This window comes from Chiloscyllium plagiosum, unplaced genomic scaffold (genome assembly GCF_037043375.1).
Source record: "Chiloscyllium plagiosum isolate Xiang-an unplaced genomic scaffold, Cpla_swu_hap1 HiC_scaffold_24, whole genome shotgun sequence".
In the NCBI taxonomy this organism is placed as follows: Eukaryota; Metazoa; Chordata; class Chondrichthyes; order Orectolobiformes; family Hemiscylliidae; genus Chiloscyllium; species Chiloscyllium plagiosum.
Genome location: NW_028270162.1, coordinates 22512081 through 22537220, shown reverse-complemented (window position 1 = coordinate 22537220; position 25140 = coordinate 22512081). Strand labels below are relative to the sequence as shown.

Here is a 25140-nt window from a genome sequence, read left to right as displayed (position 1 = left end):
GCAGCTAATTAATTAGATTTGCTCCTTAAACTAAGTCTATAATGGTGATTGACATGGGTTTTATGCTTAAAGTTGTGGACTCCAAAATCTTGTATGAGGTCCTAAAGAAAATATGGTATTAAAACAAAGTTTCTTGGAACTCAGGAAATCTGTCAAAGGGCACCAGAACTTCCATGGAGCTAAAGAATGTAAACTTGTGATTCTCATAAAACGTGCTTTTCACCTTGATAAAGCAAGCACATTGAATGAGAAAAAAACAAAGTAAACACTGGCAATGCATAGTTACACAACATCTAAATCTATTATTTCTCCCACTTTCAGGTTGGGAGTTAGCATGGAGCACAAAAATAGGTGGAGAAAGAAGAAGTTTAAACTGTATTTGCTATTAAAGCAAGGAATTCAACAATACCAATAAAAACTACAAAAAATGAACTGTTGGTACACCACATCTCAGAGCATCAGACAAGAATTAGAACTCAATGCTATATCGAGGACCATGAGTTTTTTCCTAGTTAAGTGTGAACCCTTGAATTTATAAATGAAAAATTGTTTAAAAAAAAAAGTAACAAAAAAAGGACAACATCAAGTTCCATAGTCGTGTAAGCAGATGTAAAATTGTCGATTATAAACCAATGGCTGACATTTATGGTTTACATAGACAGAGCTGTGCAAGTTAATTGCTAAAGCACCCGTAAAAATCTGAATCCAATAAAAACACACTTTGGAATTAAAGGAGCTGACTCTTAATGGTATTCAGTACAGGCCTTCTTGTTCTTTATTTCATTTGTGGGATGTGGGCGTTGCTGACTGGCCAGCATTTATTACCCGTCCCTAGCTGCTCTTGTATAAAACAGCAAATAATCAAAGAACCCCTACAGTGTAGAAAAAGGTCATTGGCCCATCGAGTCTGCACCCATCCCGCAAAGAATATCCGATCCCTGCACCATCCCAGTAACCTGTAGCATTTACCATGGCTAATCCAAGTAGCCTACACATCCCTGAACACGATGGGATAATTCAGCATGGACAAATCACCTGACGTGAACATCTTTTGTACTGTTGGGAGAAAACCATCGCACCCAGTGGAAACATATGCAGACACAGGAGAATGTGCAAACTCCGTCTAGGAATCATCCAAGGCTGGCATTGAACCAGGGTCCCCGGCACTGTGAGACAGCATTATTAACCATTGTGCCACCCAAAGGCTCAAAGTCATCACACAAAATGAAACAGGACATTGACCAGTATACTTTGAATCAATGAAGATTAAATTAGCAGCTAGAAAGTGGAATTACAGGTATAATATACAGTGAATGAATCCAAAACTTCATCTCCAAACCTTTTCAAAAACTCTAAATTTACAGCGTAATTTCAAGGCCAGAATTTTGCAACAAAATGTTAGAGTGTTTCATGTACGCATAGTTAGTAGATAAATAATCCAGTAATTTGATAGACAACTTGTGCCGCTCTGCTATTAGCATCATGAAAATATTGCAACTCCCTGCAATATTAAATCAAATCACTGAAGATAGTTAGTGGTATTCAGTGCAAGGACCTTTCAAATGATGAAGTGTTACAGGCTACTTTTCTTCTGCTCAGAAAGGAAACATTTAAAACTGCAATGTCTCATGGATGAACAATAAAAATACATGAGATTTTTAACATGGTTAAATGCTATTTTTTCCTCATTTCTTTTTTGACCCAATATTTCTTTCTCTCCATATTTCCAGACCTGATTTGACTACAATTCACAATTATCTTTTTCAATCATCCTTATTTTGTTTTCATTATATACCAAGGTGCCTGATGCCTCTTTGTGTTTACATGTGCCAGTACATTTTTGTTGCAGAATACAGCTAGCATTAGAAATTCTAGAATAAGAATTCGAAAGCAAATAATTAAATATTCTATCTTAAACAATGCAATAACAGTTTCTTCAAATCAGAATGATACCCCTTTTAGAAAGGTTTGCAAATCATTTGGGAATACTTGAAACTATGATCCAAAACCTTAACATTTTCAAGTGGGTACGGTTGTAAAAGGAGAGAATTAGTGAAAAAGAGGGAAACATAATTCTGAAAAGAAGTATTTTAGATTTTAAAAAAGGTTTAGGAAAGAGAGGCTCAGACTCTAACTCTACACTTCATTCTTTGTGATACCTTCAGTCTGTGTAGTGCAGAAAAAGAGAAGGGCAGGAAACACACACCCAAAGTAATGTTCCACCTCAGGATATTCGGTCTGCAAATTTCTCTTCCGTTTAGTTTACATACAAAGTTCCATCTTAATTAACAAACTTCTAAAGTTTGCTCATTAATTTTTTAATACTATGTTGAGCAAGATTTTTAGAGAAAATCACAAACTAATTTCATGCATTGCATTTATCGGTTTTTGTACAGCAGGACGTTTATGTAAATATTTAAACTAAACTGAACACATTACTTACCTCTACAGGAAAAAAGATAAGAAATGTCTATTTGCTCATACTACCAGTTAACCACAGCCAGCCAACTCAGCAATCATGAAACATTTATAGCTGCATTAGACAGACTAAAACTAGGTCATTGACTATAGTTTATTAAACATCAATAGTTGTGGTGATATTTACTGTTAAACTGTCAGAGAGATTACTTACTGAGTAATAATTGGCATGTGTGGGGAGGGGAGTGGTGGTGCAGAGAAGAGTGCTTTTAAGTTGAAAATGCTGTTTTCACCAGTTTAACAAGCAGCAGCATGATGAGTTTTGAACTGTTTTATAGAGGAGAACTTGGGGTACAATTTGCAGATACATTTCAAATGGTGTAGACTATTGTGGAACAGAATGAATAAATGCAAAATACTTATTTTGGTAGCAGTGGAAGAGAGATAGGATAATGGACAAATAAGGCACATATCAAACAGCACTCAAGTATTCACCCTTTCAGATTAAGGTTGGTGTGACAAACTGGCAAATTAAGGAAACTGTCCAAAAGTGAAGTCTAGCTGGTAGAAGAAGCTAGAATTCAGTTTTACAGAATGAAATTTTATGTCAGCCAAAGTGTACGGGTATAGAAAAAGACCTCTGTAGTTGATAGTGCAGGTAGGAAACTATAATTGAGTTCACTGGCATTGACTTTGGTTTATTGGTGGTACTGATGAGACATAGTATGCAAATAAGAGATAAGTAAGGAAGGAGTTATAGATCTCAGCAAGGACTAGGCAAAGATATCTGCAACAGGTCAGTTATACTATTCCAAGTTGCTGCCTTCTCACTATACAAATATATTAATGCAATGCTGAAATCAGTGTACTATAATTAAAACTCATTTGCTAATTACTAGCAAAACTAGCATGGTTCTCAAATATTAATAAATAATCTTATAGGAATAGTGTATGCACTTGAGATCTCAATTTAGGAATAAGCAGAGTCTGGTTGAGGTATCTCCTTGGACAAAATGTCTTTAAATGTATTGGCAGATGTAGAGTGATTTAATTTACTCCCAGTATTCCCACCCTCTTTGTGGGTGAGCTGCTCTGGATATGTTAGAGAATTACTCCAAATTGGTAGTGAAATACCAATAAGGCACAATTATCAAAATGGTTCAAATTTTAATACCTTCAATGGAGAATGCCAGCATTACTCTACTAATTTCCATTTAAAGACTAACACTAGCACAATTGCAATTGGGGGAATAACCTTATGTAATTTCTACAATTATGTGAAAAGGACAGTAAAATTTCCAGTTATTTCCTGTTCAGTGTTAACATGCAAGATGAACTAGCAATTGAATGCTATTTTCAAACAAGATGTGGAAGTGCTGATATCGGACAGGGGTGGACAAAGTTAAAACACACATAAACATCAAGTTATAGTCAAACAGGTTTACTTGGAAGTACTAGCTTTCAGAGCAATTGCTCCTTCATCATCGGAAGGAGCAGCGGCCTGAAAGCTAGTACTTCCAAGTAAATCTGTTGGACTATGACTTGGTGGTGTGTGGTTTTTAACAGCTTGCATTCCTGTAGATGACCAAACTATAGCCGATATTTTTGATTCAGTGTTGTTTGAGCCAAATTAGTTATTGCTTTAAAACACTAGACTCAAATATAATTCCTACATTTATTTTTCCAAATTCACTACCAAGTTGTTACGTGCACAAAGTGATAAGACATTCATACTTACCACATTTTTAAAATATATATTTCCATTCTAACAGGACAATGGTTTATCACTGTATCCTTAACATCAGTTCCTGCCCAAAGGCAGGTCTGTCTCCCCTCAAAGCTCAACCCAACACATTAACCCAACACATTAACCCAAATCACTGTGCTCATATCATTAGCTTCTGAGAAAATACCAGCCTTCTTTTAAACTCCTTATCTGTAACTTGCATAGAAACAGAACTCAAATATTAACGGAGTGATGAGCAGTTGTTGCCCAAAATTAGAACTTAAGTGGTTGTATTTCTGAAGTGCTTCGTCACATACTTGTCTCAGAAATCTGCAATTGTCTTATAACTTTAAGATTAGTATCTAATCACAAGATACATTGTATTTGAAATTTGCAAATGTTATTTTTCTTTTGCAAGTAATAAACTACTACTAAAAATTCAAATAATGTTCAATATTCAAGAATTTGAGCAAACGATTGGCAGGATGCAGCTTTGTGCATCTGTTCGCTCATTAGTTCTTTGATGTTGAAAGAAAGTCCGACACTAAATTCACTCTCAAAATGACCAGCTCAACTTAGTCATTCTAGGTGGCTGGAGCCTTGAATGAAAGTACTGTAAACACATATGGCGAATGGCCTTTGGATTTTCTATTCCCAACAGGTGTCACACTTAGAGGACGGGAACCTGTGTAACATTGAGAGAGCAAGCTTTCACACCCAGTATAAGCAATTTTACAAATCTACAAAGCAAATTAAACAAACTGATTTTCCAAAATGGTAAGTTGTTATTAAATCAAATGCCATTTCCTCATCTAGTTTATTTTATGCAGGTGACAATTTCTTTTAAATTAAATTTTTTAAAAGTGCATTTCAATATCAGTATGGAATAATGTGGCACAGCAAGAATAAATATACATATCTTGCTATAATGCATACATACTATGTCACATTTGCCAGCACCCACTGTTAGAAAACTTGAGTAACAATGAATTGGTATGGTCTCAGAATTGTTATCACATTATAAGCTTAAATGTACAATGTTTAATTTGATCTCAATGAACTTTACGGAGAACAAAAAACAGCATAGGTGTTCTCATGACAACAATGCTTCAATTGTACTACACAAAGCACTCAGAAGAGCTGGCCTCAATCTGACTGTGTTTCTCCTTTTTTTGGAGGAACATCTCAACAAGATGTTTGTCTGCCCTGATTTCCTTGATATTAGAATTAAAGTGCAATTAATAAGTGCATAATTACATGAACCAATTCTGGTTTTCCCAATCTTTTTGAGAAGTGATGGCAAATAATTGTAATATTTGGCAGATGATTCCAACTTTTGACCGGCAGTACAGCAAGGAAAAACGTAATTTCTTTCAAAGTGTGTCTGAAATTGATAGTAGCTTTTAACAACATTCAATAAAAGAATTTTTAAGACTTTGCATCGATTATAAAGGGATCAAGGGACCCTCCTCTGGCACAGTGGTAATGACCCTATCCCTGGCACAGGAGGCCTGGGGTCAAGTTCCACCTGCTCCAGGAGGTTATAGTGTCATGGAATCCTATAGCACAGAGACCGGCTCTTTGACCCAAACTGGTCCATGCTGACCAAAACTGTCCATCCACGCTAACCTCATTTCCCTGCACTTGGCCCATATCCTTTTAATCCTTTCCTATACATGTATTTGTCCAAATGCCTTTTAAGTGTTATTAAAGTACCTGCCTCAACCACTTCTGCTGGCAGTTCATTCCATACGCGTACCACCCTCGATGTAATAAAGTTGCCCCTCCGGTTCCCTTTTGTTCTTTCTGCTCTAACCTTAAACAGATGCCCTCTAGTCCTCGAATTGTCAACTTTGGGGAAAAAACTGAGTGCACTCACCCTATCCATGCCTCTTATGATGATATACGCATATGTAAGGTACCCAGAGTCTCCTATGCCCGAAAGAAAAAAATCTTAGCTTGTCCAACCTCTCCCTATAACTCAGACCATTGAGATCAGGCAACATACAAATAAATTTATTCTGCACTCCTTCCAGTTTAATAACATCCTTCCTGTAACAAGGTGACCAAAACTGAACACAATACTCCAGGTGTGGCCTCACCAACATCCTGTATAACCGCAACATAACTTCCCAACTTCTGTACTCAATGCCCTGACTGATGATGATGTGTAATAACATCTCTGAACAATTGGTTAGAAAAAAAAAGTTAAACAAAGGAATCAATTATAATGTTCTTCAAAAAAAAAATTGGTCCATGTGATTTGGTGATCCTTCACCTTTTCAGTACCAGTGAGAAGGAAGTTAACATTGAAACTGTGTGACCAGACTCAAGCAAGACCCGCAGATAATGGTGAAGTGCAGCATAGAGAAGCACAGGGAATGGGCATTCACAAGAATGTGGGTCTATGAAACACAATTAACCAATTAGCCTTTGATAAGGTGCCTCACAGGAGGCTCCTGGAGTAAGGTGAGGGCCCATGGTGTTCGAGGTGAGTTACTGGCATGGATTGAGGATTGGCTGTCTGACAGAAGGCAGAGAGTTGGAATAAAAAGTACTTTTTCAGAATGGTAGCTAGTGACAAGTGGTGTCCTCCAGGGTTCAGGGTTGGGGCCGCAGCTGTTCACTTTATATATTAATAATCTGGATGAAGGGACTGGGGACATTCTGGTGAAGTTCGCAGATTATACGAAGTTAGGCGGACAGGCAGATAGTTCTGAGGAGGTGGGGAGGCTGCAGTAAGATTTAGACAGTTAGAAGAGTGGTCTGGAAAGTGGTGGTGAAATTCAACACGAGCAAATGTAAGATCTTGCACTTTGGAAAAAAAAAGAATACAGGCATGGACTATTTTCTAAACGGTGAGAAAGTTCATAAAGCCAAAGTACAAAGGGATCTGGGAGTGCTAGTCGAGGATTCTCAAAGATGACTTGCAGGTTGAGTCCGTGGTTAAGAAAGCAAATGTAATGTTGTCATTTATCTCAAGAGGGTTGGAATATAAAAGCAGCGATGTGCTACTGAGACTTTATAAAGCTCTAGTTAGGCCCCATTTAGAATACTGTGTCCAGTTTTGGGCCCCACACCTCAGGAAGAACATACTGGCACTGGAGCGTGTCCAGCGGAGATTCACACAGATGATCTCTGGAATGGTAGGCCTAACATACGATAAATGGCTGAGGATCCTGGGATTGTATTCATTAGAGTTTAGAAGGTTGGGGGGAGATCTAATAAAAAAGATGATGCATGTTTGGAAAGGGTGGAGGCTGGGAATTTGTTTCCATTAAATAGGGAGACTAGGACCCATGAGCACAGCCTTAGAATTAGAGGGGGTCAATTCAGAACTGAAATGAGGAGACATTTTGTGCCGAGCTGTGGAACCAATCTGAAGCCCATCTATCCTACATTATTCCATTTTCATCCATATGTTTATCCAATGACCATTTACACGCCCAGAACTTGGGCAATACTCCAAGTGCTGCCACACCAGAGTTTTGTACAGCTGCAGCATGACTTCGTGGCTCTGAAACTCAAACTCTGTACCAACAAAAGCTAACACACTATGCCTTCTTAACAACCATAACATCCCTCTCTGGATTATTAGAAATCCTATCTCTTATAACCTTTTACAACACTTTACCCACAACCAAATTAAGGCTCACTGGTCTATAATTACCAGGTCAATAAAAATATCTTTTTCGTGATGGTGGTTGAGGGAACCTGTGAACACCCCCCCTGTTCTTCTTCCTATAGCAGGCATGGGATCTTCCTCTCTCTCACATGCACACATGCACAGTTTTGGTTTAATATTTCATCTGAAAGATGGCACCTCTGACAATGCAGTTCTCCCTCAGCACTGACGCTCCAACAGTGTGGCGCACCCTCAGCGCTGACCGTCTGACAGTGCGGCGCTCCCTCAGCGCTGACCGTCTGACAGTGCGGCGCTCCCTCAGCACTGACCGTCTGACAGTGCGGCGCTCCCTCAGCACTGACCGTCTGACAGTGCGGCGCTCCCTCAGCACTGAGAACGAGGGTAGGTCCAATCAAGGACAGTAGTGGGAGACTGTGTATTGAGTCGGAAGAGACAGGAGAGGTTTTGAATGGAGTACTTTTGTTCAGTATTTACGAATGAGAGGAACCGTATTGTTGAAGAGGGGAGTGTGAAACGGACTGGTAAGCTAGAGGAGATACATGTTAGGAAGGAAGATGTGTTGGACATTTTGAACAACTTGAGGATAGACAAGTCCCCCGGGCCTGATGGGATATATCCTAGGATCATGTGGGAAACAAGAGAGGAAATTGCAGTACCGTTGGCAATGATCTTTTCATCTTCACTGTCAACGGGGGTGGTACCAGGGGACTGGAGAGTGGCGAATGTTGTGCCCGTGTTCAAAAAAGGGAATAGGGATAACCCCGGGAATTACAGGCCAGTTAGTCTTACTTCGGTGGTAGGTAAAGTAATGGAAAGGGTACTGAGGGTTAGGATTTATGAGTATCTGGAAAGGCACTGCTTGATTCGGGACAGCCAGCACGGATTTGTGAAGGGTTGGTCTTGCATTACAAGTCTGATTGAATTCTTTGAGGAGGGACCAAGCATGTGGATGAGGGTCGAGCAGTGGATGTAGTATACATGGATTTTAGTAAGGCATTTGATAAGGTTCCCCATGGTAGGCTTATGCAGAAAGTCAGGAGGCATGGGATAGAGGGAAATTTGGCCAGTTGGATAGAAAACTGGCTAACCGGTCGAAGTCAGAGGTGGTGGTAGATGGTAAATATTCAGCCTGGAGCTCAGTTATAAGTGGAGTTCCGCAGGGATCAGTTCTGGGTCCTCTGCTGTTCGTAATTTTTATTAATGACTTGGATGAGGGAGTCGAAGGGTGGGTCAGTAAATTTGCAGATGATATGAAGATTGGTGGAGTTGTGGATAGTGAGGAGGGCTCTTGTCAGCTGCAAAAGGGTCTTGGATATGATGCAGAGCTGGGCTGAGGAGTGGCAGATGGAGTTCAAACCTGCCAAGTGTGAGGTTGTCCATTTTGGAAAGACAAATAAGAATGCTGAATACAGGGTTAACGGTAGGGTTCTTAGTGTGGTGGAGGAACAGAGGGATCTTGGGGTCTATGTTCATAGGTCTTTGAAAGTTGCCACTCAGGTGGATAGAACTTGTAAGAAGGCCTATGGTCTATTAGCGTTCATTAGCAGAGGGATTGAATTCAAGAGTCGTGAAGTGATGTTGCAACTGTACAGGACTTTGGTTAGGCCACATTTGGAGTACTGTGTGCAGTTCTGGTCGCCTCACTTCAGGAAAGATGTGGAAGCTTTGGAGAGGGTGCAGAGAAGATTTACCAGGATGTTGCCTGGAATGGAGAATAAGTCGTACGAGGATAGGTTGAGAGTGCTAGGCCTTTTCTCATTGGAACGGCGAAGGATGAGGGGTGACTTGATAGAGGTGTATAAGATGATCAGAGGAATAGATAGAGTAGACAGTCAGAAACTTTTTCCCCGGGTACAACAGAGTGTTACAAGGGGACATAAATTTAAGGTGAAGGGTGGAAGGTATAGGGGAGATGTCAGGGGTGGGTTCTTTACCCAGAGAGTGGTGGGGGCATGGAATACGCTACCCGTGGGAGTGGTAGAGTCAGAATCTTTGGTGACCTTTAAGCGGCAATTGGATAGGTACATGGATGGGTGCTTAAGCTAGGACAAATGTTCGGCACAACATCGTGGGCCGAAGGGCCTGTTCTGTGCTGTATTGTTCTATGTTCTATTTCTTCAGCAGAGTGTGGTGGGCCTGTGGAATTAATTGCCATGGAGCGCATTGGAGGCCGTGATGTTAAATGTCTTCAAGGCAGAAATTCTTGATCTTGCTACGGGGAGAGTGCGGGTAAGTAGAGTTGAAATGCCCATCAGCCATGATTGAATGAAAGCGTGGACTCAATAGGCCGAATGGCCTTACTTCCACTCCTATGTCTTATGGTCTAACCAAGACAAAGGTAAAGCAGATTGGCAAGTGGATAATTTTACTCCTGCTGTTTTAAGTTTGCCAGAGCTGAACAAACCATTTAATGACATTTATTCATAGAGGAATTTCTGACAAATAAATAATTTAAATTGCTGCAGAGTTGAGATGTTGGAAATATATGTAGTATTAAATTTCTCTACGATCCTGTGCATGTCAATCAGCATGATGATGCAGATTCCCAATTTAGGAAGTCAATGGTAAGCATGGACCTTGGAGGTAAGCACATTGAAAAAAAATATAAAGGGAGTATTTCGTGGTGCCACATCAGCAAGGATTGATGCAGACAAACAGAAATTGGGAGACTTGGACCATTCAGCCCTCTGAGCCTGTTTAGCCATTCAGTAAGATCATATTTGATCTCTGTTTTGAACTGCACATTTCCACTTAGTCATTAATCATTGATTCCTTCACCAACAAGAATCCACTTCTCTGCCTCAGAAAGCCTTGGATGAGGGATCATTGAACACTTTTAAGCAGAATATTCCAAAGTTGTACAACTCTCAGAAAATATTTCCCTTCATTTCAGTAATAAAAGGGCGATCCCTAATTTAAAAACAGTGCCTCCTATTTCCACATAAAGTATCCTTTCTATATCCACCTTATCAAGCCCGGTCACGATCTTATACTTTAATGAAGTCACCCTTGAGTCTTTTAAATTCAAGTGGAAACAAGCCCAGCTTGTCCAAGGTTTCCTTATAAGACAACCCATTCTTTCCAGGTATCAATTAGCAAGACTCGTCCATAAATAAGGAGACAAAAACTGCACAGATTATTCGAGATGCCGTCTCAAAAATGCCCTGTATAACTGAAGAGAATATTCTTACTTTCATGTTCAATTGATCTTCTTACTACTAACACTCACAGTTCTGAGGATTGTCATCTAATTAGATTAGATTAGATTAGATTACATTACATTACGGTGTGGAAACAGGCCCTTCGGCCCAACAAGTCCACCCCAACCCGCCGAAGCGCAACCCCCTCATATCCCTACATTTACCTCTTACCTAAGACTACGGGCAATTTAGCATGGCTAATTCACCTGACCTGCACATCTTTGGACTATAGGAGGAAACCGGAGCACCCGGAGGAAACCCACGCAGACACGGGGAGAATGCAAACTCCACACAGTCAGTCGCCTGAGGCGGGAATTGAACCCAGGTCTCTGGCGCTGTGAGGCAGCAGTGCTAACCACTGTGCCACCGTGCCGCCCACTTGTAATGAAACGCAGCACTCCATTAACATTTTTAATTACTTGGTACATCTGAATTTTTTTGGTGACTCATGAACACAGACTCAGAATTCTGAGTTGATCTTTGTTGAAATAATACTCTTTCTCATTCTTCTTGCCAAACTGAACACCATATTTCCCGTATCTACCAGATTATTGCCCATCACTCAACCTATCTATATCCACTTGCAACTCTATGTCCTCTTCACAATATACATTCTTATTTGAATATCAGCTATAAATTTATCTACCATGCCTTTACTTCCCTCAAAGACACTGATGTAAATTTGTGAAAAGCTGAGGCCCCATCATCGACCTCCTCGACCTCTGTGGGAATCCATTTGTTACATTCTGCCAGAAAAAGCCCTATTTATGCATACAGTATTGTTTTTGGCAACCAATCTTTTGTTCACACTAATACGCAACTTCATGCATCACAAGTTCCTACAGGTCGTTCTGCTATAGCACGTTTTGTTAAAGCGAATTAGTAATAACGTGGTTGCCTAATTGGGGACACTTAAAAGCACGAACTTTTAAAGTGTGTTTTGGCGCTAATGCGATTACATTACTAACACTTTAAGCACGGTTTCTAAAGTATGATTTTTCTATAATGCAGGGTTGCACAAGAACACAACCATCGCGTTATAGAAGAACTAAGTGTACTTTGTACAATAACCTTTTAATGTGGCAACTTTGTCAAATGCCTTCAGGAAATCCAAGTATCATACAGGCTTCCCTTTATTCATTGTCAATGTTATTCTTTCAAAAAACTCTAATAAGTTGGTTAATCATGACTTCCTGTTTACTTTGATGTTTTTTTGAAATGCACAGCTACAGCCACCTTAAATGGTAGATTCTAACATGTTTCCTACAACAGACATCAAGCTAACTGGCCTGCAACTTATTGTTTTTGTCCTCTTTCCCTTCTGAATTAGAGTTATACTTACTGCTTTCTAGTCTCATGGAACCTTTACAGAATCTACTTTTGTTGTTTCTTCTTTTAAAAGTAAATCTGCCTCCTTAATATGAAGAATGATTTGCCCGGTACTTCAGGTTTCATTTCATCTGGATCTGTTTCATGTTGCAAGACAAGATGCAAACAAGACTTTACGCAGTTTGGTAAATTTGATTATTTTGGTTTATAGTTTCTCCACAGGGTTTGCAATAATGGAGAATCACTGAGAAATATATTCAATTCCTTCATTCTAATTAATTTAAACTTGGCATTGGGTTAAGATCTTGAGGGAGTTTTTGAACCCAATTGTCTTCTCCTGTTGATAACTATAAGTAAAGCAACTGGCTACAATGACAGTTTATAGAAACATTATAGAAGAGTTTTTATAACAACTTATTTCTGATCTGTTTACCTGCACTGATATCACTTTAAACAAAGTATCACTAAATCAGCTCAATGCAGTTTAAGGGGGTGGGTCTACTCACAAACATGCAATTCAATCATTTGACAGTACAAAACTTTGTGTTTTGCACTCATCAGGACAAATTGTGAAACGTCAAGCTTGGACAATCACAACAAATTATACCCTCGGAGAAGAGGGCCTGTTTAGCTGAGGCAATGCCAAAGAACTACCAACTCCAAAGTAATTCAACATCGAAATGTCTGCTGTTAGATATGCTATGATTGAGATGCACTTGCTGAATGATCCTAAGTACACTAATAATTGCACTAACAACTAATATAAGACAATCAACCTTGTACTGTGGCTTATTTACGCTTGCTAGAAATAACAAACACTGCATGAGACGTATTCTCCATAAACAAAATAAATATGTTCAAAGCTTATGCCTTTTTAAACTTACTGAATCAGTATCAACTTGATATTAAATTTATATTGTGGTTATTTTTCAATCAAAAATCTTAACACTTAAGAATAATCGTAGACTGGGCCATTATCTCAGCATTGACCTCATGTGTTTTCACACACTGGCATACCTTCCAGTATTAATATAAAGTCAGTATATGATTAAAACATCAAGAATTATAAATGTTTTAGTCTTAAACAGTTTCGACTGTACTTACACCACGAAAACTAGGTAGGTTCAAAAAGTTTTGAATGGCATGCAACAACCTGAAGGTCAAGATCTTCTAGTTGAAGGGGAGGGTTCTAAAGCCTGTGCCCAATGGAAGCAAGCCAATGCACTAATGAAACTCCATCCACAACAACTTAAACTGGGAGAACCCATACATGCAAGAAAAAAATCAGCTTTGACCAGGATTATCATGCATTTGGAAAGGCAAAGACTGATTAGGGAAACATGGCTTTGTGAGTGGGAAATCATCAATCACTAACTTGACTCAGTTTTTCTGAAGAAGTGACAAAGAAGATTGATGAAGGCAGAGTGGCAGATGTTGTCTATATGGACTTCAGCAAGGCATTTTACAAGGTTCCGCATGGTAGACTGGTTAGCGAGGTTAGATCACATGGAATCAAGGAGGAATTAGCCAACTGGATACAAAATTGGCTTGAAGGTAAGAGACAGGGTGTTATTTTCTGGACTGGAGGCCTGTGACCAGTGGTATGTCACAAGTATCGATGCTGGGTCCACTGCTTTTCATCAAAAGTTTAAATGATTTAGATAGAAATTAAGGAGGCTTGGTTAGTAAGTTTGCAGATGACACCAAAATTGGTATGGGGTGGACAGTGAAGATTATTTGAGTACAACAGGATCTTGATCAGATGGACTGAGGAGTGGCAGATGGAGTTTAATTTAGATAAATGTGAGGTGTTTCATTTTGGCAAATCAGGGCAGGACTTTTACACTTAATGGCAAGGCCCTGGGAAGTTTTGCTGAACTAACAGACCTAGGGGTGCAGGTGCATAGTTCCTTGAAAGTAGAGTCTCATGTAGACAGGATGAAGACAGCGTTTGGCACGTTTGCTTTTATTGGTCAGTGCACTGAGTATAGGAGTTATGATGTCATGTTGCAAATGTACAAGACATTGGCGAGGCCACTTCTAGAATACTGCGTTCAATTCTGGTCTACCTGCTATAGAAAAGATGTTGTTAAACTTGAAAGGGTGCAGAAAAGATTTACAACAATGGTGTCAGGTTGGAGGGTTTGGGCTGTAGGGAATGGCTGAAAAGGCTGGGGCTTCACTTGCCTGGAGTGTCGGAGACTGAAGGGTGATCCTATAAAATCATGAAGAGCAAAGATTGTGTGAATAGCCAAGGGTCTTTTTCCCAGGATAGGGGGCCCAAATCTAAGCGGCATAGTTTAAGGTGAGAGGGGAAAGTTGTGAAAGATACCCAAGGTGCAACTTTTTCATGCAGAGGATGGTGCATGTATGGAATGAGCTGCCAGAGGAAGTGGTGGAAGTGGGTATATTTACAACATTTAAAAGGCATCTGCACGGCTACATGAATAGAAAGTGTTTTTAGGGATATGGGCCAAAGGGGACTAGATTAGTTTAGTATGGATAAGTCAGCATGGACGTGTTGGACCTATGGGTCTGTTTCTGTGCACATAACTATAACTCTATACAATCAATCGTTCAAAGATATCACTATTTAAAATCATCAGAACCCCATGTACTAAATTGTATTTTAAAAATATATTGTATGTACACAACTAGAAATGAATCAAAGATAGTATACTGCCATTCTGGTGCACTGTAACTGAACTCAAATACATTCCTGGAACTCGCATTTCATACCAAATTCAAGCACAATCATCAACTATTAGTTTCCAATTATATTCAGAAGCAAAACTATTTTACCAATAACTTTTCAATTTCAGTTAGAAAATGTGACATGTACATATGCACACTGTAAACACTAAATATTACAATATTTATATTCTCAGAAAAGGGTTTACATTTGAATTTTCATCTTGCGCAGTTTCTAGAAATATACTGTATTTAACATCAGTCATACCTCAGAGGCAGAATTAACAATCTTGTGTTGAGAAATCATCATTTTGACATCTACTGCTGTCTTTTCCACGTAAATGAATAAATTACAAAAACCTGGGGAAGAGAAACAAAATTGAAAACTGCTGCAATTTAAAACTACTTGTTGATGAAAGTTATTGAATAAATTTTAACATTTCAAAATTTGGAACAATAGCAAAAAGTTGGTTAAGTGTTTTTTTTTCCCCAGAATTGGATAGAAATGATGAAAGATCATGGACCTGAAATGTTAACTGTTTCTCTCTTCACAGATATTGCGCAATCTGCTGAATATTCCCAGCAGGCATGTTTTTATTCCAGATTTCCATTATCTGTTGTATTTTATTTTTGGCATTGAAAATATCTAGTGTGAGACAGTTACAAGACAATCCTTTCCCATTTAATTTACTCCTTCTACCCAAAGTTCGTCAGTTTAAAGACTTTGACAATTCTGTTTACACTAATACGTTACTGGTTCCATTTTGAAAAACTCTCAATGATTAGAGTTCATCCTTCTATTAGGCAACATTACTGCTTCCAGTATCCACCTTACTGGATTCAGTTCCACTTTGTTTTGCAGAACGAGATCAACGATATTATAAGAGGAAGTTGTCCAATTCTCTTGCTAACCGTTAATACCATCACATCAATCTACTGCCCCCACCGGGGTTAAACAAACTTCACTGTATGGCACGGAGAACAGTTACGGCAGGACGAGGCCTTTAATTCTGTCTGGAGGGCCTCAACTATTCCACAGTTGGCAAGTCACAGGCACTTACTCTGCTGCAAGCAGCAGAAATGGCAGAGCAATCATGTCAACAAATTCTCTGTCACCCTAGCCAATCTGCCCCATAGAAAGGAGATGGGAATAACATTGTGAAGGAAGTATAAAATTACAGCCTTGAGCATGTCCACTGCAATCGAAAAAGATGCAAAACCTGCCGGCACACCACCCCCATTACCATCCTGAGCCCCAAACAATCCTTCCAGGTGAGGTAGAGGTTCACCTGCCTCTCCTCCAACTTAGTTGACTGTATCCGGAGCTCCCAACATGGTCTTCTCCATATCAGAGAGACCAAATGTACACTAAGGGACTGTTTCGCCGAGCACCTCAGCCAAGCCTGCAGGGGCTGACCTAACCTCCCAGTCACTGCCCACTGCCCTTCCTTCCCACTCTGTTTCCAATATGACCATCCTTGGCCCCCTCCACTGCAAACTGGAGGGACAACACCTCACCTTCTGCCTGGGCAGCCTACAACCTGGAGGACTCAACACTGAGATCGCCAACTTCAAGTAACCTCCCTTCCCAGCCTCTCCCCCTCCCTTCCACTCCTCTCTCTGACCTTCCCTTCCAGCCAGCCATCAACTGGATTCAGTCATCCCATTGACGAACCAGATCGTACTCTCTACTTGTGTTCACCTATCCCCACCTCACCACCCTGCTCTGCCCTGCCCTGCCTTCCACCTCCACCCACACTTTATCTGCAGCTCACCTTACACCCACCCCCTAGTCATGAAGGAGGGTTACATCTGAAACATTGACTTTTCCACCTCCCGTTGCTGCCTGGCTTGACGTGTTCTTACATCATCCTGCTAGTCTACCTTGAGCATATCCAAGTCTAGATATCTGCCTTAATTGTGTCAATATTGTCAATCAAGAGAAGTGGTTGCAATTCAGAGTTGGATGGCATCAGATCACATGTAGAATCCAATATTTCTTCGAACGTTGTCAAGGAGCAGTAGATTAATCAAATGGTATTAGAGGCTAGAACACAAAGTTAAAAATCACAGCACCAGGTTTGCACCCCAACCAGTACCCTTCCACTGACACCCTCCTTCGACTGACTGAACTGGTCCTCACCCTGAACAACTTCTCTTTCCAATCCTCCCACTTCCTCCAAACCAAAGGAGTAGCCATGGGCACCCGCATGGGCCCCAGCTATGCCTGCCTCTTCGTAGGATATGTGGAACAGTCCATCTTCCGCAGCTACACTGGCACCACCCCCCACCTTTCCCACCGCTACATCGATGATTGTATCGGCGCTGCCTCGTGCTCCCACGAGGAGGTTGAACAGTTCATCCACTTTACCAACACCTTCCACCCTGACCTCAAATTTACCTGGACCGTCTCAGACTCCTCCCTCCCCTTCCTAGACCTCTCCATTTCTATCTCGGACGACCGAATCAACACGGACATTTACTATAAACCGACCGACTCCCACAGCTACCTAGACTACACCTCCTCCCAGCCTGCCCCCTGTAAAAACGCCATCCCATATTCTCAATTCCTTTGTCTCCGCCACATCTGCCCCCAGGAGGACCAGTTCCAATAACGAACAACCCAGATGGCCTCCTTCTTCAAAGACCACAATTTCCCCCCAGACGTGATCGACGATGCTCTCCTCCGCATCTCCTCCACTTCCCGCTCCTCTGCCCTTGAGCCCCGCCCCTCCAATCGCCACCAGGACAGAACCCCACTGGTCCTCACCTACCACCCCACCAACCTCCATATACATCGTATCATCCGTCGTCATTTCCACCACCTCCAAACGGACCCCACCACCAGGGATATATTTCCCTCCCCTCTCCTATCAGCGTTCCGAAAAGACCACTCCCTCCGTGACTCCCTTGTCAGGTCCATACCCACCAATCCAACCTCCACTCCCGACACCTTCCCCTGCAACCGCAAGAAATGCAAAACTTGCGCCCACACCTCCCCCCTTACTTCCCTCCAAGGCCCCAAGGGATCCTTTCATATCCACCACAAATTCACCTGCACCTCCACACACATCATTTACTGCATCCGCTGCACCCGATGTGGCCTCCTCTATATTGGGGAGACAGGCCGCCTACTTGCGGAACATTTCAGAGAACATCTCTGGGACACCTGGACCAACCAACCCAACCACCACTTCAACTCCCCCTCCCACTCCACCAAGGACATGCAGGTCCTTGGACTCCTCCATCGCCAGACCATAGCAACACGACGGCTGGAGGAAGAGCGCCTCATCTTCCGCCTAGGTACCCTCCAACCACAAGGGATGAACTCAGATTTCACCAGTTTCCTCATTTCCCCTCCCCCCACCTAGTCTCAGTCCCAACCCTTGAAGTCAGCACCACCATCCTAACCTGCAATCTTCTTCCCGACCTTTCCGCCCCACCCCCACCCCTGCCTATCACCCTCACCTTAACCTCCTTCCACCTATCGCATTTCCAACGCCCCTCCCCCAAGTCCCTCCGCCCTACCTTTTATCTTAGCCTGCTTGGCACACTCTCCTCATTCCTGAAGAAAGGCTCATGCCCGAAACGTCGATTCTCCTGTTCCTTGGATGCTGCCTGACCTGCTGCGCTTTTCCAGCAACACATTTTCAACTTGCACCCCAACAGGCCAACAAGTTCAAACAAGACTTCTTTTCTGCACATGGCCTCCAACCAACACTATACATCAGATATATTGATGACACTTTCTTCCTCTGGACCCATGGCAAGGAGTCAGAGATGTACAGCATGCAAACAGACCCTTTTGGTCCACACCGACCAAATATCCCAACCCAATTTAGTCTCATCCACATCACCCGGCCCATATCACTCCAAACCTTTCCAATCATATGTCCATATTCAGGTGCCTTTTAAGTGTTGCAATTGTATCAGCCTCCACCTCCTCTGGCAGCTCATTCCATACATGTACCAACCTCTGCGTGAAAAGGTTGCCCTCAGGTGTCTTTTATATCTTTCCCCTCTCACTCTAAACCTATGCTCTCTAGTTCTGGACTCCTGCACCCCAGGGAAAAGACCTTGTCTATTTATCCTATCCATACCCTTCATGATTTTATAAACCTCTACAAGGTCACCCCTCAGCCTCCAATGCTGCAGGGAAAACAGCCCCAGCCTCTTCAACCTCTCCCTGTAGCTCACATCTTCCAACACTGGCAACATCCTTGTGTTGGAGGCGATTTCCTCGAATGCCAGGATCAGCAATTACTGTTTTATATGCTGTTGCAAAGTTTTGGAAGTTTGGAGAAAAAAAAAAATCAAAATAACAGTACTTTTAAGAGGGAGAAGGACAGACAAAGGCAGCACATAGTCAGTGCAGGAGAGAGAGTCACTGAAACAACTACACAGTGATATCAACAAGTTTCATCCCACCCGACTTACTGAACTACTCTTTAGTATCCATCTCATTCTTGGGACACATGCTACTCCATCAAGGATGGGCTCTTCACTCTACCACAAACCCACGGATAACCTCATGATGCTACTTTTGTCTCGCTTCCACACTAAACATATTAAACAGCCATCCCTATGTACAAGCCCTGCACATACAAGCCCTGTTCACATAAGAAGGAATGTGACGGACACCTGAAGGTGCTCAAGGATGCCCTCATAAGAACAGGGCATGATGCTCAACTCATTGATTGCCAGTTCTGACGTGCCACAGCGAGAAACTGTAAGACCTCCTCAGGAGACACAGTCACAGGTTGCAACCAATAAAGTACCCTTTGTTGTTCAGTACTTCCTGGAAGCCGAGAAACTACGGTACGTTCTTCACAGCCTGCAACACATTATCGATGAGGACGAGCACCTCGCCAAGACCTTCCCTATGCCTCCACTTTTCACCTTTAAAACAGCCACCAATTCTTAAATAGATCAAGTTATCTTGAGAACGTGACTTAAAAGAAGTTCTGAGATTTACATATTAAAGAACTGAAACCAATAAACCCGTTCCAAAAGATGAAAGACTTAGCAATGTAAGTTTGTTCAATGAATCATTGTATTACTGTAATCTTTTGCTATAATTTCTGTGCGTTATAGTCCTGCTTCATAACCACCTGATGAAGAAGCAATGCTTCAAAAGCTAGTTTCCAAATAAACCTGTTGGATTATAACCTGGTATTGTGTGATTTTTAACTTTGCCCACTCCAGTCCAACACCAGCTCCTCTAAATCAGTAGAAAATAAAATTATACCAGAATACAATCTAGGATTGTATACAGCAAATAGATACAGCAATTGTGTCTTTGCCCAATTTCCAGCTTAAGACATCTTATTTTTCAAGGTATATTGAACCTCTGAAATTTAATTCAATAAAGCACTTTAAAAAGATCATGCATAAGAAATAATTGCTTATAAAAGCAATTGCACTTTTTTTTCCAATATCTTAGTGAGTTTAGTAGATTTAATATGTAAATTTAGATTCTCCCTATACAGTTATTACTGTATTCTTTTTAACCCTCCAACCTCCATTTTTTATTTGGGGGCTTGCCAGTACTAGATGAAGAAAATCCTCAGAGCTGAACTATTTTTCACATAACTATCATTCTGGCATTTTTAAAACATTGTGTATCTGGTGCTCCAAGAGTAAAAGCTTAGACATTTTATTTTGCCTGATGTGAAATTAAGACTGCCTCAACAAATCTGCACATGCCAGAGTAAATGGTGTTCCAATATCAGCTCCACTGTCCTTGACATTCCAAATTTTCTCAGACCAACAAATATTTTAAATCAAATTGAACAGATCCTATTATGTCAATAAGAATTCCATAAGCATCACAATTTACCATTCCCATTAAAAGGTAGATGACCATAAAAAAAAATAACAACTGAAATAATTATCAGATTCTTCTACTCTATGAATCACCAGGTTGGACCTGTTCGGGTTAATGTACCCGATATGAAGTATTTTCCAAATATCCCTGCTCAGTCAGTAGTCTCATAATATGGACTATTTGGAGGGGGTATGTGTTTATCAAAGTTATACTTTCATTTAAGCATTACTTTCAATTAGCTAAAACCACAAATATGCATCCTTCTCCAAAGAATAAATCTTTACATATATTTTAAAAAATTGAGAAAACAAACAAGTATAGCTCCTTCCGGAATCTACAGGACTGCATTTCATGGGATCACAATTGTGGACTTGTAAGATTTTTTAAAAACAGAAATGAATATGTTGCTAATAGCAAAAGCATTATGGAGTGCATCAAGTCATGTTCAGAGAAAGAACAATTAGAAAATTACCTTAATCCATTTCGCACTTTCAGAGCATCTTTTTAAATATTAGCACTAACATGCACAGCCTAGTTACACATTAAATTTTATAAAAACAAAGTCTCAATTTATCCCTAAGTGACTAGTCTAATAACTAGAAACCTGCTGTATTTAAAAGCTAACCTAACTTGAATAGACTACTTGCAAAACACTGTCTTGCTGTTTATTATACAATACATCAATTGTTCTTTTAAAACAGGGAAGATAACATTTCTTCTTCCTGCAGCTTTTGCAATTCCAACAGCAGGCTGCATTCCCAGATTTAAAAAAAATTCTACATGTGATTCTCATACAGATGGCTGCCTTGCACAAACAATTATATACACTGCAAAGGCAAAGGAGTACCCAGTAAGTATTCTGAAGGTGACCATCTAAATGTTCCTGTCCACTCACCAAAATTTCAATCTAACAGCAAATCAGATAAAAATCAAAGGAAATTAACTCTATTAAAAGTTGAAAAATTGCAATGTTAGAAATTGACATGCATCAGCAGAATGCAGGATCATGTTGAACAGCAATTTACAGATATATATTATTTTGTTTTTAAAAAGTAAAATTTGAGATAAATTAGCAATAAGCTGCATTACTGTATTTGCAGAACACAAAACCAATCTTCCCTGGGCCAAGCTGCAAAACTTTTATTGAACGAAGAACAGACATCTCTTAGAGATATTTGGCAAGTAAGTAAACATTGCTCTAGTTTCCTACCTCTCCGAGAGGCATGGATTACAGTCTAGAAATAGGTTATTTTAGTTGCCAGTGTTGTATAATCCAGAATAATCAAGCACTAGAGAAGAAATGGGTGACAAAAGATTACCAGAACAAACATGTATCCCATGTAAAGTGTTAAACTACTCCTCCCCCTGTTACAAATGTTAATTTAGACACAAGTATCAATTTAATGCCTCAGTTCAGAAACATCATTGTTTTGGTGTTTAGGTGTTGGTCACACCTAAACTATTTGCATAATAAAGCTGTTTGGTTACACTGAACAAAGGACCACCAAACTGTGAAAGTAAATTGGCTACACAAAATATTTCAAATTTTCAATATTTCCAATTCAGCCAAAATATTGGAAACATTCAATAGGTCTAGCAGCTGAAGTGAAGGACAAAAGTCATAGATGTTGGTGAGCACAGGGGTGATAAAGTAGTTTTTTTAAAAATCCTCTTGGAATTCATGCATTACTGCGAAGGCCAGAATGTATTGTCTATTCCAAATAATCAGAGTAAGTCACCAGCTTCAAGCACTGCAGTCTCTCATGTATATGTGCAAAGTACTGTTATGGAAGGAATTCTGGAATATTTATCTGACAACTATGAAGGAACGGTTTCAAGTCGATACGGTGCATGACCTGCGGGCAGTGGTGTTGGCATATGTCAAATGTCCCAGTTCTTTGAGCTTGTACAGGCTTAGAAGACGCTGAAGGAGCCTTGACAAATTTCTACAACATAGTTGTAGATTATACATGCTGATGCCACTGTCAGCTGGTGGTGGAGGGAATGAGATATTTAAGCTATTTGATGGAGGTGCCACTCAAGTGGGCTTTGTCTTGGATGGGGTCAAACTTTTTCTTGTTGGAACTGCACTTATCCTAGCAAATAGGATATCCTAGCATTCCATCACACTCATGACCTGTGAATGTCGATCAGTGGATAGATTTGGGACTCAAGAGATCAGCCCTTGATATCAGATCAAGTTTAGCATCAAAAAAACGTGAGAAATGAAGTTGATGTTAGATATCGGGCAAGTCTCCCATTGGTTAGAGTTGTCACTCATCCATTGTCCAAATGTAATGAACCTATTGTCCAAGATTTGCCATGACATCAGTCTCATGCAAAGATCAACTTCAGTTGTTATCAGGATTTAAACCCATAACAAGGTTATTGTACATCATGCTCTAGTCACAGGAAGTATAACATCTCAGCACTAGTTTGATAATTCCAGCCCAGAAATTGTTAGAATCCTGAAGGGATTAGTTGAAGATAAAAATGTTTAAAAGTTCAGTTGTGTGAATAATCAAGGAAAATACCATCAAGTACCCAAGACCACAAATTGGAACAAACAGGAAAAACCTATTAGATGTGAAAAGGGAAATAAAAAAGTGTAGGGAATAGATGAGATTGTATTTTGCCATGTTTGAAATCTTTTAGTGTTATGTGTAAAAAGCTTGGATGATTCCATTTTATCTTCATTTCCTCTATGTAATAAACATTTGATTGTCAAAACAGAATTGCACAACATCTGGCTTGTCCAGTAGTATCAGAGATCATATCACAAGATAGTGGCTCATTTGATTGTAACCTCAAATCCACATTTGCATTTTGCTCTGGTAACCTTTTAACTAGTTACTTATGAAAGATTTATTTACCTCTGCCTTAAACATTTTAGACTTTGGAGCTTACTTCTTCAAGAGGCAATGGAAACAGAGATGACCCATAGACATTTAATTACTGTATTTAAATGGGTGACTCTTTATTTTTAAACAATGATCCCTAGTTTAGATTCTCCCATACATAAAAAGTGAACATCCTCTCCACATCCACCCTCGCAAGACCCTTCTAGATCTCATGTTTTCAACAGTTTGCCTCTTATCTAAATTCCAGTGGATAGAAGCCTCTTCTGTCCAACCTTTCCTCATAATAGAAGCCGCCCGTTTGAACTGTTTCCATTACAGTTACATCCATCCTTAAAGAAGGTGACCACACAACTATAGACAGTATTCCAAATGTGGTCTCACCAATGCTGCCAGACTGAAGCATAACCTCTCTACCTTTGTATTCCATTCCTTGCAACAAATGATTACATTTTATTAAGTTTCCAAATTACTTGCTTTACCTGTATACTAAGTGATTTATGCACTAGGACAGCTAGATCCTTCTGCAGTTGAGTTTTAATCCCAGTTATTATCAACTTTAAGTATTGATAGGCAAGCCAACACTACTACTTTATCAATTTTGAGCCCTTCTAGTGACAGTATTCCTTCCTCTGTCATCAGGCCTGGGTATCCTTTGTAAATAAATGCTTTGCATCGGTCTTGAACACCTCAGCCATGTCTATTGCCTCCATGTATAAATTCCCGTTATGGTCCCTAATTGGTCCTACTATTTTTCTAACCACTTTTTAAAAAAAATTGATGTGTCTTTAGAAGACACATCAATTTTTTAGACACATCAAGTCTTTAGTGGGCAGCACGGTGGCACAGTGGTTAGCACTGCTGCCTCACAGCGCCAGAGACCCGGGTTCAATTCCCGCCTCAGGCGACTCTCTGTGTGGAGTTTGCACGTTCTCTCCGTGTCTGCGTGGGTTTCCTCCGGGTGCTCCAGTTTCCTCCCACAGTCCAAAGATGTGCAGGTCAGGTGAATTGGCCATGCTAAATTGCCCGTAGTGCTGGGTTAGGGGTATGGGTGGGTTGCGCTTCGGCGGGGCGGTGTGGACTTGTTGGGCCGAAGGGCCTGTTTCCACACTAAGTAATCTAATCTAATCTAAAAAAAAATACTTTGGTGTTTGATTTTATGCTGGCGGCCAGTCTTTTCTCATAATCCCTCTTTGCTTCACAAATACGCTTTTTCACCTCCTGTCTGAAACTTGTGTAGTCCTTCAGGTTCTTGATTGTATTTTCCACCTGACATGTCATTGCAGACATTTTTAAATTTCAGTTTACAGTATATCTGTTTTATCATTCAGGGATCTCTGGATTTAATTTCCTCCCTTTTACTTTTACTTTTTACTTGATTGTACTGAACCATCTCCTCTTTGAAGGTAGAGATTGTTCAGCTACAGATTTTCACATTCTCAACC

General features: G+C 40.4%; 1 protein-coding gene across 1 annotated transcript in view; it reads right to left on the bottom strand.

The window, feature by feature from the left end:
• LOC122562613 (uncharacterized) overlaps nucleotides 1-25140 on the bottom strand; it is a 102910-nt gene that overhangs the window by 6125 nt on the left and 71645 nt on the right. Inside the window, exon 7 of the mRNA XM_087999987.1 lies at nucleotides 15279-15370. Within this exon, the coding sequence (XP_087856113.1) occupies nucleotides 15279-15370 (92 nt within the window). The remainder of the gene's footprint in view (nucleotides 1-15278; nucleotides 15371-25140) is intronic.